Here is a 15441-nt window from a genome sequence, read left to right on the forward strand (position 1 = left end):
ACAGGGAAGCTGGGGGAAAGCCTCTGTGTAGCTGAGAACCCATTGGTCTGTAGCACCCGCCATCCGGTGATGAGCCTCAGTCTCCACGTGGGCCTCAGGGCCAACAGTCAGAAAGAAATGCTGGATGCAGAAGAGAGCAAGGAACCCATTAGACCTGTGCTGCCATCCATCCTGCCCCTGACAGCCAACAAAACCCTGGAGAGCAATGGCTCTCCAGATCCCTGCATGTTCCTCTTTGGGCCAACTCTAACCCGGAAACAGGCAGGGAAGGGGATGCTGGGAAATGTAGTTCTCAGCTTAACCGAGGCGACCGAGCACAGTCCACCAGGCTCCTTTAATTAAATATAGAATACTTAACGTTATTATTCACATCTTTTGGGGAGACTGTACATTTTAATCATAATTACATGATAAATATTTCACGGTATATATCTTTGTCATATAATTAGGAATAAAAAATGTAATCTCAAAAAGATGCTAAATAATTCAAATGGCTGAGGATGTGATTAAAGCCTTGATTGAAATATGGTCAGAAGGTAACTCAAGGTCTTCAAGCATGATCTCCCAAGAAACGTCACCACCAGGTATTTTTAAAAGTGCACTGAAATGGAAATACCCAAACAAAAAGAAATTTACATGGCTTTGAATATGGGGTGAATATCTAAAGAATATATCCAGCTCAAGTTATGATCTGGCAAAAATTACTGTAGCCAGTTTATAAGATCCATACCCATTCTTCTCTGGCCTCTGCTAAGACAAGGGCATTCATATCACTCATTCATTTTGAAAATATCTTCTTCATTTTTTCAAACCCGTTGAGGTTAGGGACTATGCTATGTTACTTCTAAAGGCCCTCACAGCACCTAATACATGGATGATGGCACGGGGAGAATCTCTGGACAAATTTCATTTTAGTTCCATATTTACTGCATTCTACTTCATAGGACTTCCCTGGTGGTCCAGTGGGCGTGGGTTCAATCCCTGGTTGGGGAAATAAGATCGTGCATGCCATGCGGTGCAGCCAAAAAATATAAATTAAAAAAAAAAAGAAATTACTCATGAAAAAGATTTATTCTGAAAATAGGAATAACTAGGGCTTGGTAAGTGCTGTAGCTGAAGTACAGGGAAGTATGCTCTGGGGAACATAGGAAGAGGTGAGACTAACGAGATGTAGGGACTGCAGAAAGGTACCTCGCAGGAGGTGGGAACAGGCCTTGCGGAGTAAGACATCAAAAGGATTTTGCGTGTGAGGAAGAAAGAGAAGAGAAAAGCAGGGAGGAGGGAAGAGTACAGTTGAAGATAAATTGAGGAAATTGTTGGGGATAATTGGGCATGACTTCCCAATGGATCAACTTCAATATTCTTCACGCTTCTCATTCAAACAACGGCAAAGGGAGTGCCCGTGGCTTCCATCATTAAATCTTCAAACATAGTAAGAAAAACTTCCATCAAGGGTTACATCTGGGTTTAAAGAACTCATACCCTGTGGCAGCAAAGTGAAGTCAAAGTCGCTCAGTCATGTCTGACTCTCTGCAACCCCATGGATTATAGAGTCCATGGAATTCTCCAGGCCAGAATACTGGAGTGGGTAGCCTTTCCCAACCCAGGGGTTGAACTCAGGTCTCCCATGTTGCTGGCGGATTCTTTACCAGCTGAGCCACAAGAGAAGCCCAAGAATACTGGAGTGGGTAGCCTATCCCTTCTCCAGCCCTTCTCCAGCGGATCTTCCCGACCCAGGAATCGAACTGGGGTCTCCTGCATTGCAGGCAGATTCTTTACCAACCGAGCCATGAGGGAAGCCCTGTGGAGGAAACTGTAAACTCAGGTGGGTCAAGCAAACCCTTGCAACCGTGAACTATACCCCCTCTTCTGGCCATCATTCATGTAGCATACGTCTATCTATTGAGCACTTACTCGGGTCCAGACACTGTAGGCAAAATGAAAATCTAGACACAGTCCTGGCCCTGAGTGAACTCATTACCTAGCAAAGAAGCTGGATCTTAGTATGAGAAAATATTTAAAGAATGAATAAATGACAGGGAAATAATATATGTCATCCTCAACTATACAGGCCCAGAGAAACAAAATGGTGTAGTGAGTAAGTCAGGCTGGGATGAGTCCTGATCCTACAGGCACTGGCAGTGTGACCTGAAGGATGTAACTTAACCTGTTGAGGCTTTGGTTTCCAAACATCACTCTCATTTGTTTGTTGTGAGAGGGAACACTATTGAAGGAAATAGTGGAAAACAAATTGATCCAGTGTCCCTCAACAGGGATGGTGATAAAGTTATTGAAGGACTCTAAGTAGGAAGGGGTAAAACACTTCAGTTTTCATTCCAAAATTCATCTGCTGAAATACTTAAGAAATACAAGTCCATACTTGTAGAAGCTGAGAACCTTTGCCTTTTGAGGGCACAGAGACATCGGGTCAGGCCATGTCAGCATAGGAAGGAACCCGTGAGGGCCTTTTAGGAAGAGCCAGAGCCTCAAGTACCACACGGTTCCCGGACATCCAGCCAACTAGCCCAACCTCGGTCTCCTGACGTCAAGCCCAAGGTGGTTACCCCTACTCCACACTCTCCCAAGAAGTTGTATTTCAGGGTAGAAATTTTGCGTCAAGAACAAATAAGCTCACAATATTTTCCTAACATATTCCTCTTCAAAATGACTAGACTCAGAAAGTCTACACACCATCCAAATGATCAGCTTACTAAGGTGCATTTTCTACAATCCAGTGGTGCCCCCAAACACTGTCTTCTGAAGCTCCAGAGGTACGTTCTGCTTAAACGTGAGCTGGGCCCAGAAGTGAGGACAGGGGCACATCCTACACCACTGCCTGACACAACGCATGTTTTTAATGACTGGAAGTAAAATGTGCTATTCCATTGTGCCCTCAAAAGACCAAATTACTACGGCATAATGCATGCCACCCCAGAGCCAAAGCTTGGTCTGATTTATCCATTGCCACCTCCATCACCAGAACCAAATAGCACAATGGTGCCTTGAGCATCTATTTCCAAAATCCACTGATGGCCTTATTTTCCTAAGTCATCTCTTGCACGAATGGCTTTCATAATCCACCTATTGATTGAAGGAAAGGAGAGAGGGAAAGAGGAAGAAGGGAGTGAGAGGGGAACCAAGGGGTGGGGGGAGAATGAAGGACTGCATGGTCTGAATGGTAGATCTGCATGATTAGCCATGAGCAGCAGCCAACAGAAGACCTTGAAGAGTGTGCCGTCACTACATTCGGCCTGGCACAGGCTTCTGATCCCTGAGGGTTATAAAGCTGTTGTGAGAGACCCCCTATGTTTTCCAGCGAGCAATTGGTAGTGATGGACAAGTACATTAGAAGAACAGCCGTGACACCACGTTTTCTATGAGGTCCTCAACATTCAGTTAAGAGGTCAGGCTTAGGAAGCTTTTCAGATCTCAGTTCCCTGGATGCCCAAGGAGTTGGAGTACGCATTGTTCAGCAAGTTCTGACACACGTCAGAAAAGGCTTGTTTCAAACTGGTCTCTTTAGTTTCCAGTTCCTAACCTTCATCTGTATTTCTGGAGGGCCAATAAAAACAAAGATGAATCCCCTTCTCCCATAAGTGACAATTCCAACCACATCCATTACAGGCTTAGCCTCTGGCACAGCTATCATCTTTCTGACATGTCCACTTCCCTCTCCTGCCAGGTTCTCCTCCTGAGCTGCCAAAAAAGTAGAATCTTTCACAGGAACTTTTGTCCCTTTTATTGCAAATCTACAATTAGCTGCTCAAAGCAACAAAGTATTAAAAATAACTTTCTCTAATCTTTGTTCTTCTCATCCACTCCACTAAGAAACTCCAACCAAGGAGAAACTAAATTAAAAAGATTTCATCAATCAGGATGTTGGTAACACAGGTCTAAACACTGACCAAGAGGAACTAAGAATAACCCTCCCTTCTGGGCTGTATTCATTTTGGATCAATAATGAATAAGAAACCTTTTCTGAAATTTTGACTCGGCCTCAATAAATAAAATTTTGCCTTGATAACCCAATTTAAGCTTCAGCTTAGTCTTACTGTTTCCCAAGTAATACCAAGAGGCTAATTTCTCTGTATGTTTCCACAGGTTTGTCCCCAAATTGTTTCACTAATTTTTATAAGGATTGGCTGATTTTAATATATATGAGACATTTATCATAGTACATATATATAGCAAGTTCTTAGTAAAAAGTACTTATAATTGTTCCTCTGTAAAAAAAGAAAAAGAAATAGTAAATGTGCCCAACCTCAGTAATGCAGATGGTTATTCTAGTGTTTCCAGGCAGAAATCCTATTCAATCTACAGATCAAATATTACTACTATTATTAACAATGTGCTAATCTCCATAGAGGAGTCTCCCTTTGAGTTAAATATATTCCCTCTGATCTTATTTGCTTTTTCTCCTAAGTCAATTTGTCACAAATTCTGATAGTGAAGTCCATATAAATGAGATTTCTTTTATTCTCCAATAGCTTCAGATTTGAGTCAAAAAAAAAAAAACCCTCTGGATAATGATTGGCAGGCATAAGCACCGGATGTTTTGAAATGGCACACATGGTGGACTTTATTGAAGAGCAAAGGTGAAGCCCAACATTTAACCTAGCACATTCTATTAACATAAGTAAAGTAAGCAAGGAAGAACCAAGCTCTCAACGAACCGCGCCCATTCCAGACCTGTGCTGGCAACTCGGGTCCATGTTCACTTGATGAACAACAGCAACTAAGAGCAACAAACACGTTGAGAGCCTCATGGGTAACATCCTTGCCCTCCAATTCGTGACCACCTTCATGTTAGTCGCCCAGGGGAAGCTGTGCTGCTCCAGTGTCACCAGCAATCTTGATGAACCCAGCTGGAAGGCCGCTTCTACACCCAAAGCTTGAAGGCGACGCTGCCCTTGTTCCCAAAAAGGGCATATCTTTAAATGGAGAATGCTAACAAGCGAGAGCCTGGTTAAGCTATGAATTACCAAAAAAAAAAAAATAAGGTCTCTGGCAATTCAGTAAGACTGTTAGGTCTGACCTGCTAAGGAGATACGGGTAATGTAACACCAAAGACAAATCATCTGGGCTCTTTAAGAATACATGGCTGGTGCTAAGAAAATCTTTAAGAGCCAAGTATTTTGAGAATTATAAAGTGATGTTATAACAAGGTCAGGAGTCTAGGTACATAGGTTTTAAATTACTGCAATAGCCTGTAACAGAGCCCTATAAAGGGATGAAAGGTACTTCGTTACCACATTGGGAAAGCAAACCTAGATGCTTCTGAAACCAGTGGGTACAATTTGTATGGCTTCCTCAGGTTTGTGTTAACTGCACAAAGTTAGCTAGGATGGTCAGAGGTGAACAAATATTTCTTGGTAAATTAGTTAATGAAATAAACCACTGGAAACGAGCCTTCAATTACTTCAGCCTGACACCCTGCTCAGTAAAAGGGATGCATTTCTTTTTCCATTTCCCTACTTGAGTCAGGTGATTGGAAAAGTCATACCACCAGTGGTGTATTCAAACAAAGCAAAACAAAATAGTACCAACTGCTTTTCATTTAAAATAAGTTCTGAAAGCTGGCTGCCAAATCCTGAGTTATAGTAAACAAGCAGGCTAACTCATGTGTGTTCCCCCAATTACAGCTCTTTATAAATCACAGTTCAGTCCAGTTTTTACCTCCAGATTTCTTTCTATCATGACACAAAAATACTTCCCGACTAAGAAGCCAATGCCCATGACAACTCCACAAGTTCTGTGGGTATCCTTCAAAAATGAAAGCATTGTTGCAACATACAACTGATCGAGGGAAAAGTGCCTTTGTATGCGATGGTCCAATTGGTATTTGTGGTCACCAGGCTCAGCAGCTCTCATTTCTCTTATCGCTAGTCCCACAGCAATGTAGCCAGGTGCCATTTTAAAGGAAACTGCTGTAACTAGTCCTAATAGTTTAAATCAGTACTTTACCAAGTGAAAGATGGGCTACCCAGAGACGTTTCAAAGACTGAGGAGGGTAAGTCACAGGAGAGAAGAATCATGAAACGAGACTTACGGTTTATTTTCTGGATGACATCAAGATTGTTTTATTTTTAATGTACCTAATCCACTGGGTTCTATTAACACATTCACCTATTTTCCTGAGGAATGAACAACTTCCGTTAAGATTATGCAGCTTTCACCCTTGAAGACCCAACACATCAGAGAACTGGCACTCTTCTTCCAATAATAACTGATCTCACAGTTCAATAAAGGGGGTTACTCAACGGGGACCTCCCTGGCGGTCCAGCAGTTAAGATGCCACACTTCCACAGCTGGGGTTTCAGGTTCGATCCCTGGTCAGGAAACTAAGATCCCACATGCCACATGTAGCACGGCAAAAAAAAATAGAAAGGGAGGCAGTCAGCCTGGCCACGCCACTGTCCACCATACGACTGCTTTGTTGTTTCCCTACAGATGATTCCCTTTCCCTCTCATCTTATTAACACCATCTGATGTCAGAAGTGGGGTGGGCTCATTCCAGGGTAGAAATAGAAAACAGTATTACTATTTCTGCAAATTTTTAAAAACATTTACAGGTAGACCTTGCTTTATCATGCTTTATTGCACTTCACAGATGTCAGGTTTTTTTTTAACAAATTGAAGATTCATGCCAATCCTGTAAGTGCCATTCTTCCAACAGTATTTGCATTTTGTAATTCTCATAGTATTTCAAAACTTTTTCATTACTACTATGTTTATTATGGTGATCTATGATCAGTGATCTTTGATGATACTCTTGCAAAAAACTACAACTCACTGAAGGCTCAAATTATGGTTAGCATTTTTAGCAATGTTTAACTAAGGTACGTACACTGTATTTTTAGACGTAATGCTATTGCACACTTAACAGACTAGAATATAAACATAACTTGTACATCCACTGGGAAACCAAAATACTCATGTGAATCCTTTATTGCTCACTTTATTGTAGTGGTCTGGAACTGAACCCACAATACCTCCAATGTTTGCCTGTATGTGGATGCTTCATGAGCATAAAGGTATAAATGAGTGTAGCATTTAAGAATGGAAAATGGGAAGTCTGTGAGAGAGGGGTTATAAATGAGGCTACAAATATGTGCAGTTTTATTTTGAAACAAAGGGAAGAAAAACAAGTATTGTATAATATCATTTATATGTGGAATCTAGAAAAATGGTAGAATTTATTTGCAGAGTCACAGACGTAGAGAACAAACTTATGGGGGTTTCCCAGGTGGCACTAGTGGTCAAGAATTTGCCTGCCAATGCAGGAGACGCAAAACAGGCTTGATACCTGGGTCGGGATGATCCACTGGAGAAAGAAATGGCAAGCCACATAGGTATTCTTGCCTGGAAAACTCCACAGAGAGGAGCCTTGTGAGCTGAAGTCCATGGGGCCACAGAGTTGAAAACGACTGAATACAAGCACGCGCGCGCACACACACACACACACACATGGACGAGGTGAGATGAATTGGGAGATCAGGACTGACATATATACACCATATATAAAATAGATTAACTAATGAGAACCTACTCATAGCACGGAGAATTCTACGCAGCACTCTGTGGTGACATAAACGGGAAGGAAGTCCAAAAGAGAGGGGATATATGTAATTCAGATGACTGACTCACTAACAAAGTATACATAAAGTATAATTCACTAGCTTGTATATACAGCAAGAAACAACATTGTAAAGCAACTATACTCCAATAAAAATTCTAAAAAATAAAAAACAAAACAGAGAAGTAGTATGATGAAATGTTAACATTTTAAAATCTGGATGATGAGAACCTAGAGGGGAGGAGTGGGGTGGGAGGGAGGTTCAAGAGGGAGGGGACATTTGTGTACCTATGGCTGATTCATGCTGATGTATGGTAAAAACCAACACAAAACTGTAAAGCAATTATCCCCCAATTAAAAATAAATCTTTTTTAAAAATCCAGAAGATGGGGTTTATAGGTGTGTTACTCTTTTGAGTTTTTCTGAACATTGGAAATAGTTCATAAGTGTTTTTTAAAAGATAAGTATACAGACAAACTTAAGAACTAGGAATTCCACAGATATGAGTGTTCATTTATGAAAAAGAAACTGAAAAGTTAGCTAGTAACTGAGAGCAATGGATTGAATATTTTTCATCCCAAGAAAGCAATGACTGTGTCAGGCGTGCCCTAATAAACATTTTATATATTCATTTATAACCTCGAGTTATTACCTTCCTTTAACAGATGAGGAAACTGCTACTCAGAAATTAACAAGGCCAACGGTGCAATGAATTAAGCAGCCAAGTCAAGATTCAAAGTCAGATTCAAAGGCTTCAAGATGCAGGCTGTCTTGTGGGCTTCCCTCAGAACAAAGCAGTACCCCCCACAACCAACGTACCTTTAAGTTTTTACATGGTGGAGCTCAGAACCAGACACTGAAGCCACCAGAACACTCCCATCTAACCCCCAGAATTCCCCAGGGAAGGCCAGCCCCACCCCCATTCTTCTATGAGCACCTTGATAGTCAGTGGTCCCTTCCTGGTGAACTGCAGGCCTTGGAAGAAGCACACAGTTATTACAAAGCGAATGAAGGGCAACAGGGGGCACTGGAGGGTCTCAAGCACAGCCTGAGAAAAAGAACAAGTTTTGTGTGGCATACAGCGGTTTTTCAAATTAGAGGTTTCAAGGCATCAGTTATAAAATCCATTCAGGGGGCCATAACCAGCATTTCCTAAAAGAAGAAGGAAAAAAAGGAAGGAAGGAAGGGAACTGATGTGTCGGATGTACAGAAGTGGTGTTCTACACAGCTTTGTCCGCTGCACGCACACTATTGACCTCTGTATATTTTGGATCGTGGTTCAAATGTGCTTACTTGGGTCGCAACCGAAGGGTTTGAAAGTTACTGCTCTAAAAGACGGAGGATTTAGGGTAGAGGCTGGAGCCTGCAGCAGAACCCCAGATGGCCAGGAGGGACCCTTTAAGGTGGTGGATAGTAACAGTAGAAAGAAAAGACAGATAAACAAAAAAAAAGACACACTTGAAAACAGAAGAGAATTTGGGTAGGGGAACCCAGCAAAAACGCTAAGGTGTTACACATGGGCCATTTGAGGGGAAGGCAGCCATAAGGACAAACAGGCCAACTGTGAGGAAGAGCTGGTCAAGAGGTCCGCAGACGAGGCAGGAGACACATTTAGGGTGAGATACGTTAGGCTGCAAGAGATAAGAGGACATCTAGATAGACCACAAAAACAGCTCGGCCACACCATGCCCTCAAAACCAGGGCCCCCTCACTGCTTCAATTTAGTCACCTCTTATGAAACTGTATTAATTCTCTTTCAGTTAAACCATGTTTTAAATTTATGCTGTCCTCAACCAAGTGGTTATGACTTTAAAAAGCACATAATCACACTAAAGAACCAATACCATCAGTTAGTCTCCGGCTATTGCATTATTTACCATCCCGAGGGCTTCCCTCTGACTTAGCATTTGATGGATAAGTACAGACGGGCCTGTCGTTCGGCTGCGAGTGCGCCCACTGACTGCATCAGCACTGGGGCTGGGGGCTGCAGGGGCCCGGCGGCCCTGGCACTCCCGGAGAGTCAGGCCAGAAGGGGCCCGGCAGCTGCCTGCAGGCTGTGCCCGGCCCGTGAAGCCGCTCAGCTGGCTCAAGCGCCCTGCTGATCCAGCGAGAGGGCACAAGGGAAATGGCAGAACTCCAACAGTTCACTTTATTCAAGACTGAATCCCCAAAGTACATCAGAATAGACATAATTAAACAAGGCAGTGTGGACCAAAAGGTACAATGTCATCCCCACCAGGATCCCTGATGAAGGGAGGCGTGCTTTATAGAAGGCTTTTTACGAAGTAAATTACATTAATTACCAACATTTAAAAACATCCAACATTTAAGGGTTTTGAATCTCTGATTTATTAGACAGCATGGAAATAACAGGTTTAGGTTATTTTACAGAAAGAGCTCAAGCTGCGCATACACAGCAACTGGGCTTGCTGAGGGAAAAACAATTCTTCAGACTACTGCCCAAGGACACAAAGACTACTCATCCTATAGTCAGGAGGCAAGGGCACACCAACAAGAGAACAGAGAAATTCACATACTAAATAACGTGTCCACAATGACTAAAACGCATCCCTTAAGGGACAATCATGTATTTGTAGGAAGCAAAACAAAGCTTTCCATAGAGAAACCACTTTCACGAGATGGTTAGGTGGACCTGCAATGAAGAAAATACATTTCAAAAGATGGGTTCAGACTTACACTAAGTTTTCACTAAAATACTTACAAATAAAAATAAGACCTCTCTCTGTAGCAAACGAAAATTTTTCAAATACATCATGGATAAAACAAATTTCAGTAAAGGTCCAAGCACCATTCAGATACATACATTTGCAAATAATATAAATAAAAAAACAAAAAGTGTGACAACAAAAATACAATTTGGAACTACCTAGAATAGGCCAAGCTAAGTTCATGTTCTGCTTCAGGGCATTACATTGAAATGAATCTCATTCTCACTATAATTTTTTTCTTTTTAACCTTAATCACCAGCGGCTGGGCAACTGAAATGGACATGAGAACTATATAAATGTCACAGAAATATGTAAACCTCATTAATGTTTCCAAAAATTCATTTAGAGATAGAAACAGGTCCAAATAGATGCCTGTCTAAATGTACTGCAATTACGTTACAATTATTTTTCCAAATACACAGATATGCTCTGTCTTTTCTCAGCTCATTACTGACTCAAACAATTTGCCCTTCTGGGATCAATTGTTTGCTAATAAATAATTGTTTACAGTCACAAAATGATGTTAGGAGGTTTTCTTATTAGTTTTCCTCCTGCACCCTAATAAGATTGAAAACGAGCTGATTCCCCAGAGTCTAACCTTAACCTTGCTTTGTTTCACAGCCCAGGAAATGATGACCCATCTGCTTCAGAAAATAATGGACGGCCGAGAGGAAATATTGTTTAATTGTAGATTAACCTCCTCATGAGGCAGTCTGAAGCAGCTTTAGAATTAGCAACTATAACCAGCAAGAGAAACAAATGGCTCAAGAGCCTTCTTCTCTACCATTTAAGGCCCAGAAAGAATGCAAAGGGGGCTTTATTACCTACATTTATTTACAAACATTTATTTCCACAGTGGAAACAAAAATCAAGGTCAAAACTGATTCTCAGAAGTGCTGTTGCTGCCCTCCCCTTCTGTTTGCCCGAATACCTTTAAATGCAGAAAAACCATCAAACCATCTCATGCGCTAAAGAAAGTGTTTAAAAAACACAACAAACAATAAAAAACCTCTTTTCCAATATTTTCAGGTTCTTATAATATTAAAATTAAAAAATGTTCCCTGGCTTCTTTGTTAATAGTAATATATCCACCATTGGGGAGTACGAATTGTTTTATTATCATCAACATGGCACTTAAGTAAATGAAATCTTGTCAAGTACATGGTGACCTACAAGTTCAAAAGAAAAAAGAACAGCATGAGATCAAAATGGCCGGCCAGGACAAGAGATACAAAAGTGAGAGATCAAACGCAAACCCAGCCCTTTATCCAACAGGCTTCACATGCTAAGTCTTTTCTAAAGGTAAACCTGTGAAGGCACACACGGAACTCAACATTTCATACTCTGCCCTCTCTCAGGGACTCAAGCAATTAGCAAGGGCCCTCTACGCCATTCTACTTCAGAAGAGTATAGGAATCCTGAAAACAGTTATTCCGTAAATATTTACTGAGGACTTCCTCCCAGGGCCTGAGTAGACTGGGACAAGGAGCAGGACGAAGACCTTGGGGGCTGGTATTTTATGGTCAAACAAGTGTCCAAGTATCAGGTTTCCCTCAAGTCTGGTACAGGGAACTACGTAAAAAGCTTTGCCCTACGAACCATGAAAATGTAAATGGTTCCTCTCTGTCAACAGTTACACCCAACAGCCAAAGACATCTACAGAAATTTCAAAACTAAGGAAATCTACTATTCCAGGCAAGGCCATATTACTCTGAATTTCCAATAAGACCTGAAGGTCATTTCATTCTGTGTAAATATTACAGAAACAACCTCTGTGGAGAGGAAAGATTTTTGGCAGTTCAAATTCTTAAATATCTTAAATAGAATTTGCTAAAATAAATTATTCTTGAATTCCTCAACTTAATTTTGAAGCAATGAGCTAGTAATAACTCCAGAGATTCAAATAATAGTGCCTATTCAAGAAGAATGAGAGTTTGACATTCTTCTCTACAAAACAACTAGGCACAATTTTATCCATCAGACATCTATCAACCTACGGATATTGAAAGCTTGGGAGAACAAGATAAAATCAACTCCAGCCCTAGAGTCAGCTGTAATATCGAGCAGGCATCAACAATGCTATTCATGAATTTAGAAAAATTAATAAATCCTGGGTTGAATGCAAGAAAAGGCTCAAATACAGGTGAAGCATACTCACTTGGGTTTTGTTTCTGCATCTGTCACTTGGCGAATGAAGATACCATCTTCGGGATGTTCTGTGTCATCCATTTCATACATATACGATGATGCTATTGCAAGCGTGGTCCCATCATTACTGAAGGCGAGTGAGGCGATGCTGGTGGGATACCGATGGAACTGGCACAGTCGCTTTTTGTTAAATGGATCCCAAATATTTACAAATCCATCAGAACCACCTGCAAGTGATTTCAAAATAGTTCTTAAAAGCAGATACAAAGATAGCCATTATCTTGACAATTTTTAGTATCACAGAAGTTACATTTTCCCCAGGGAGTATTACACTAGATTTTCTTCCCTTTAAATATCATAAAAAGCCAAGCATAATTTTTAAGAATTTTGCCCACTTCCCAGGTGGTCCAGTGGTTAATACATCATGCTTCCAATGCAGGGAGCGCAGGTTCAATCCTTGGTCAGGGAACTAGGATCCCACATGCCACACAAAATGACCAAAAAATAAATAAATAACCTGCCCAAGTACAAATATGCAGCGTTCAATTAACAGCAAAATTATATTAACAAGCAGATAGAGGTGCACATGCCATACTCTACCTGTGGCAAAGGTATTGTGGATGTTGTGAAAGGAAATGGCATTGACTGGGTAAATCTGCTCAATATTGTTTTCTTTTAGTCTGTGACACTTGAAGGCATACTTCTTCTTCTGTACCTCGGGGCTTGGGTCCAAGTACTCAACTGCCACTCGGCCTTCAATAGAACTTAACACATAACCCTGACAAGAGGGAATCAGAAGACAAAACTAGTGAATCCAGATTCCAAAACAAGGCATATACTCCCAAGTTCAACCCACACTAAAGAAAGATAATTATTTTTAAAATGAAAAGAGACTATGGCTGTGTTTTAAACAAATGTTTAAGCAGTACCAACACAGTTAAGATCACTCAAAAAGTTTAAAAACACTTATACCTGTTATATTAAAAAACAAACAAAAAAGGCCACCATCACTTACTTTCTTTACCAGTACTCTGCACATTGCAATCAAAAATGTCTAGATATTTGTCTAGGTATCAAACCTCAATAGGAATTTTTAAATTATCTCAATAAAGTTATTTGTTGTCCTGTCCAACAGGGGACTCAAATTCATTCCATCACTTGGAATTTATTTTTCTTGGCTTGATGCCTCCTCACTTCCAACAACTCTAAGAAGAACTGTACCTTCTTCACTGAGGGTGTATCAATAATGCAGACTAACTGGAAAACCAGCCTTCTGTCTCTTGTCACCCTGCCTCTTGTATTTAACTACAGCAAGTCAAGTTTATAACCAAACAACCCAGATTTTCAGCAAGGTTCAAAAGTGCTCCATAATTTCAAACCTCTCCTTACTTTTTCGTGAAATAGTATGTTAGAGAAGATAAGAGAGGAAGATAATATGATATCTACATTTTACTTCTTTAATTTTTCAAGATATGAAAAAGATTTATTCCTAAAAAACTATTAAGACTTGTAACGAAAAAAGAATCAGTAAAATGTTACTTTTAGTTAAAAAGCTTCCATTATAAACTACAGATAAACTCCGACAGAAAATTCTGGATATAAGATATCATAATATTCATAAGTGCAAGCATATTTTAACCACGCATTTAAGGTTTTTCATAACTTCAATTCCAATGGAAATTTACAATAGCCTGAGAAGAACTGTGATCACCATTTGAGGTACTAGCCTTTTGAAATAAAGAGCTAAGAGAACAGAATAACAGACCTAATTCTTTCCAGGTCCACAACCACTAAAGGACAGCCGTAAGATTCCAAAGATATCTGCTGTTTTAATGACTTTCCTCTTATAAAATTCCCAGAGCAAATGACCCCACCACCAACTTCCCTTCGAACTTTCAGGACTGGGGGGCAAGGGCGCACTAATAAAAAGTGTCACCTCATCTAGTAATGGTAATGGAAGGTGACCCACCCTGTTCATCAAGAGTTAGTCAGCATATGAGGCACAGCTCCTCCCTAACCTCAGAGGCATTCTGTTTAAAAAACAAACACGTAGGTTCTGCTCTCAGACTGACTAAAAAGCTCTATTAGTATTAGGGTACAAAAGGGAAAAAAAAGAAGGAACGGGAAAAAGAACAGCAAATTCCATAACCCTAAATTTTCAGATTTAAATTTGAATACGCTGGTTTGTAAATTAAAATACCTGCAAAACTCTCTTCAATTACTGTATACCTGTCAAGCTTCCTGGAGGAGGAGCACCAAGGAATCAGAAAACCACTGGCAGATTACTTACCCCCTGTGAACATCAAAGCTTTCTCTAAAATTGAGTTAACACACTACCTTTTAACAAAAGGCTGTTGAAAATGCACCTAACAGGAGGGAGGTGGGTGGGGGGTCCAGGAAGGGCAACACATGTAAACCCATGGCTGATTCATGTCAATGTATGGCAAAAACTATTACAATATTGTAAAGTAATTAGCCCCCAACTAAAATAAATAAATTTATTAAAAAAAAAAAAAAAAAAAGAAAATACACCTAACAGAAATTCCAATCACCACTCCAAAAAAAAAAAAAGAAAGCAATGCGTCAAATGCAGTGACCAGATCATCATTATGTAAGATTCTACTATTTTCTGGGGAGGCCAGGTCAGTACCTGCTTGTTGGGGAACGCACGGATGCAGCGCGTCTGGTACTTGAGGCTGGACTCACGGCGCTGCTGCACATAGCCCATGTTCCGCAAGTCCCACACCAGCACTCTGCGGCCTGCGGTGCCCACGATCAGCCGGTCTCCCGACACCGACAGGGTATACACCTTTCAAGAGAGAACAAGACGTGCTCAAAATCATCATGCCTGCAAATGGCATTTTGCTCCAAAATAAAGTCCAAGGATCATAAAACCATTAAAAAAAAGTTAGCTGATAGGTTCACAAACACAGGTACCAAAATTTTAAATACTTCAGTTACACAAACCAAGTAACTGGCACACAATAA

General features: G+C 40.7%; 1 protein-coding gene across 8 annotated transcripts in view; it reads right to left on the reverse strand.

The window, feature by feature from the left end:
- The window catches only part of BUB3 (BUB3 mitotic checkpoint protein), a 73627-nt gene that overhangs the window by 51187 nt on the left and 6999 nt on the right, over window positions 1–15441 (reverse strand). For 4 of the 8 annotated variants that reach the window (XM_081573418.1, XM_081573420.1, XM_081573419.1 and 1 more), the window contains exons 5-8: window positions 15104–15262; window positions 13054–13231; window positions 12464–12680; window positions 9902–10229 (exon numbers count right to left, since the gene is read on the reverse strand). In XM_081573418.1, coding sequence (XP_081429544.1) covers window positions 10220–10229; window positions 12464–12680; window positions 13054–13231; window positions 15104–15262 — 564 coding nt within the window. In that variant the 3' untranslated portion in view covers window positions 9902–10219. Of the gene's footprint in view, window positions 1–9901; window positions 11475–12463; window positions 12681–13053; window positions 13232–15103; window positions 15263–15441 lie in introns of those variants that run through there. The other 4 variants (XM_081573414.1, XM_081573416.1, XM_081573417.1 and 1 more) reach the window with 2 other exon arrangements.

This window comes from Giraffa tippelskirchi, chromosome 2 (genome assembly GCF_054371585.1).
Source record: "Giraffa tippelskirchi isolate mGirTip1 chromosome 2, T2T-mGirTip1v1.2.pri, whole genome shotgun sequence".
Lineage (NCBI taxonomy): Eukaryota > Metazoa > Chordata > Mammalia > Artiodactyla > Giraffidae > Giraffa > Giraffa tippelskirchi.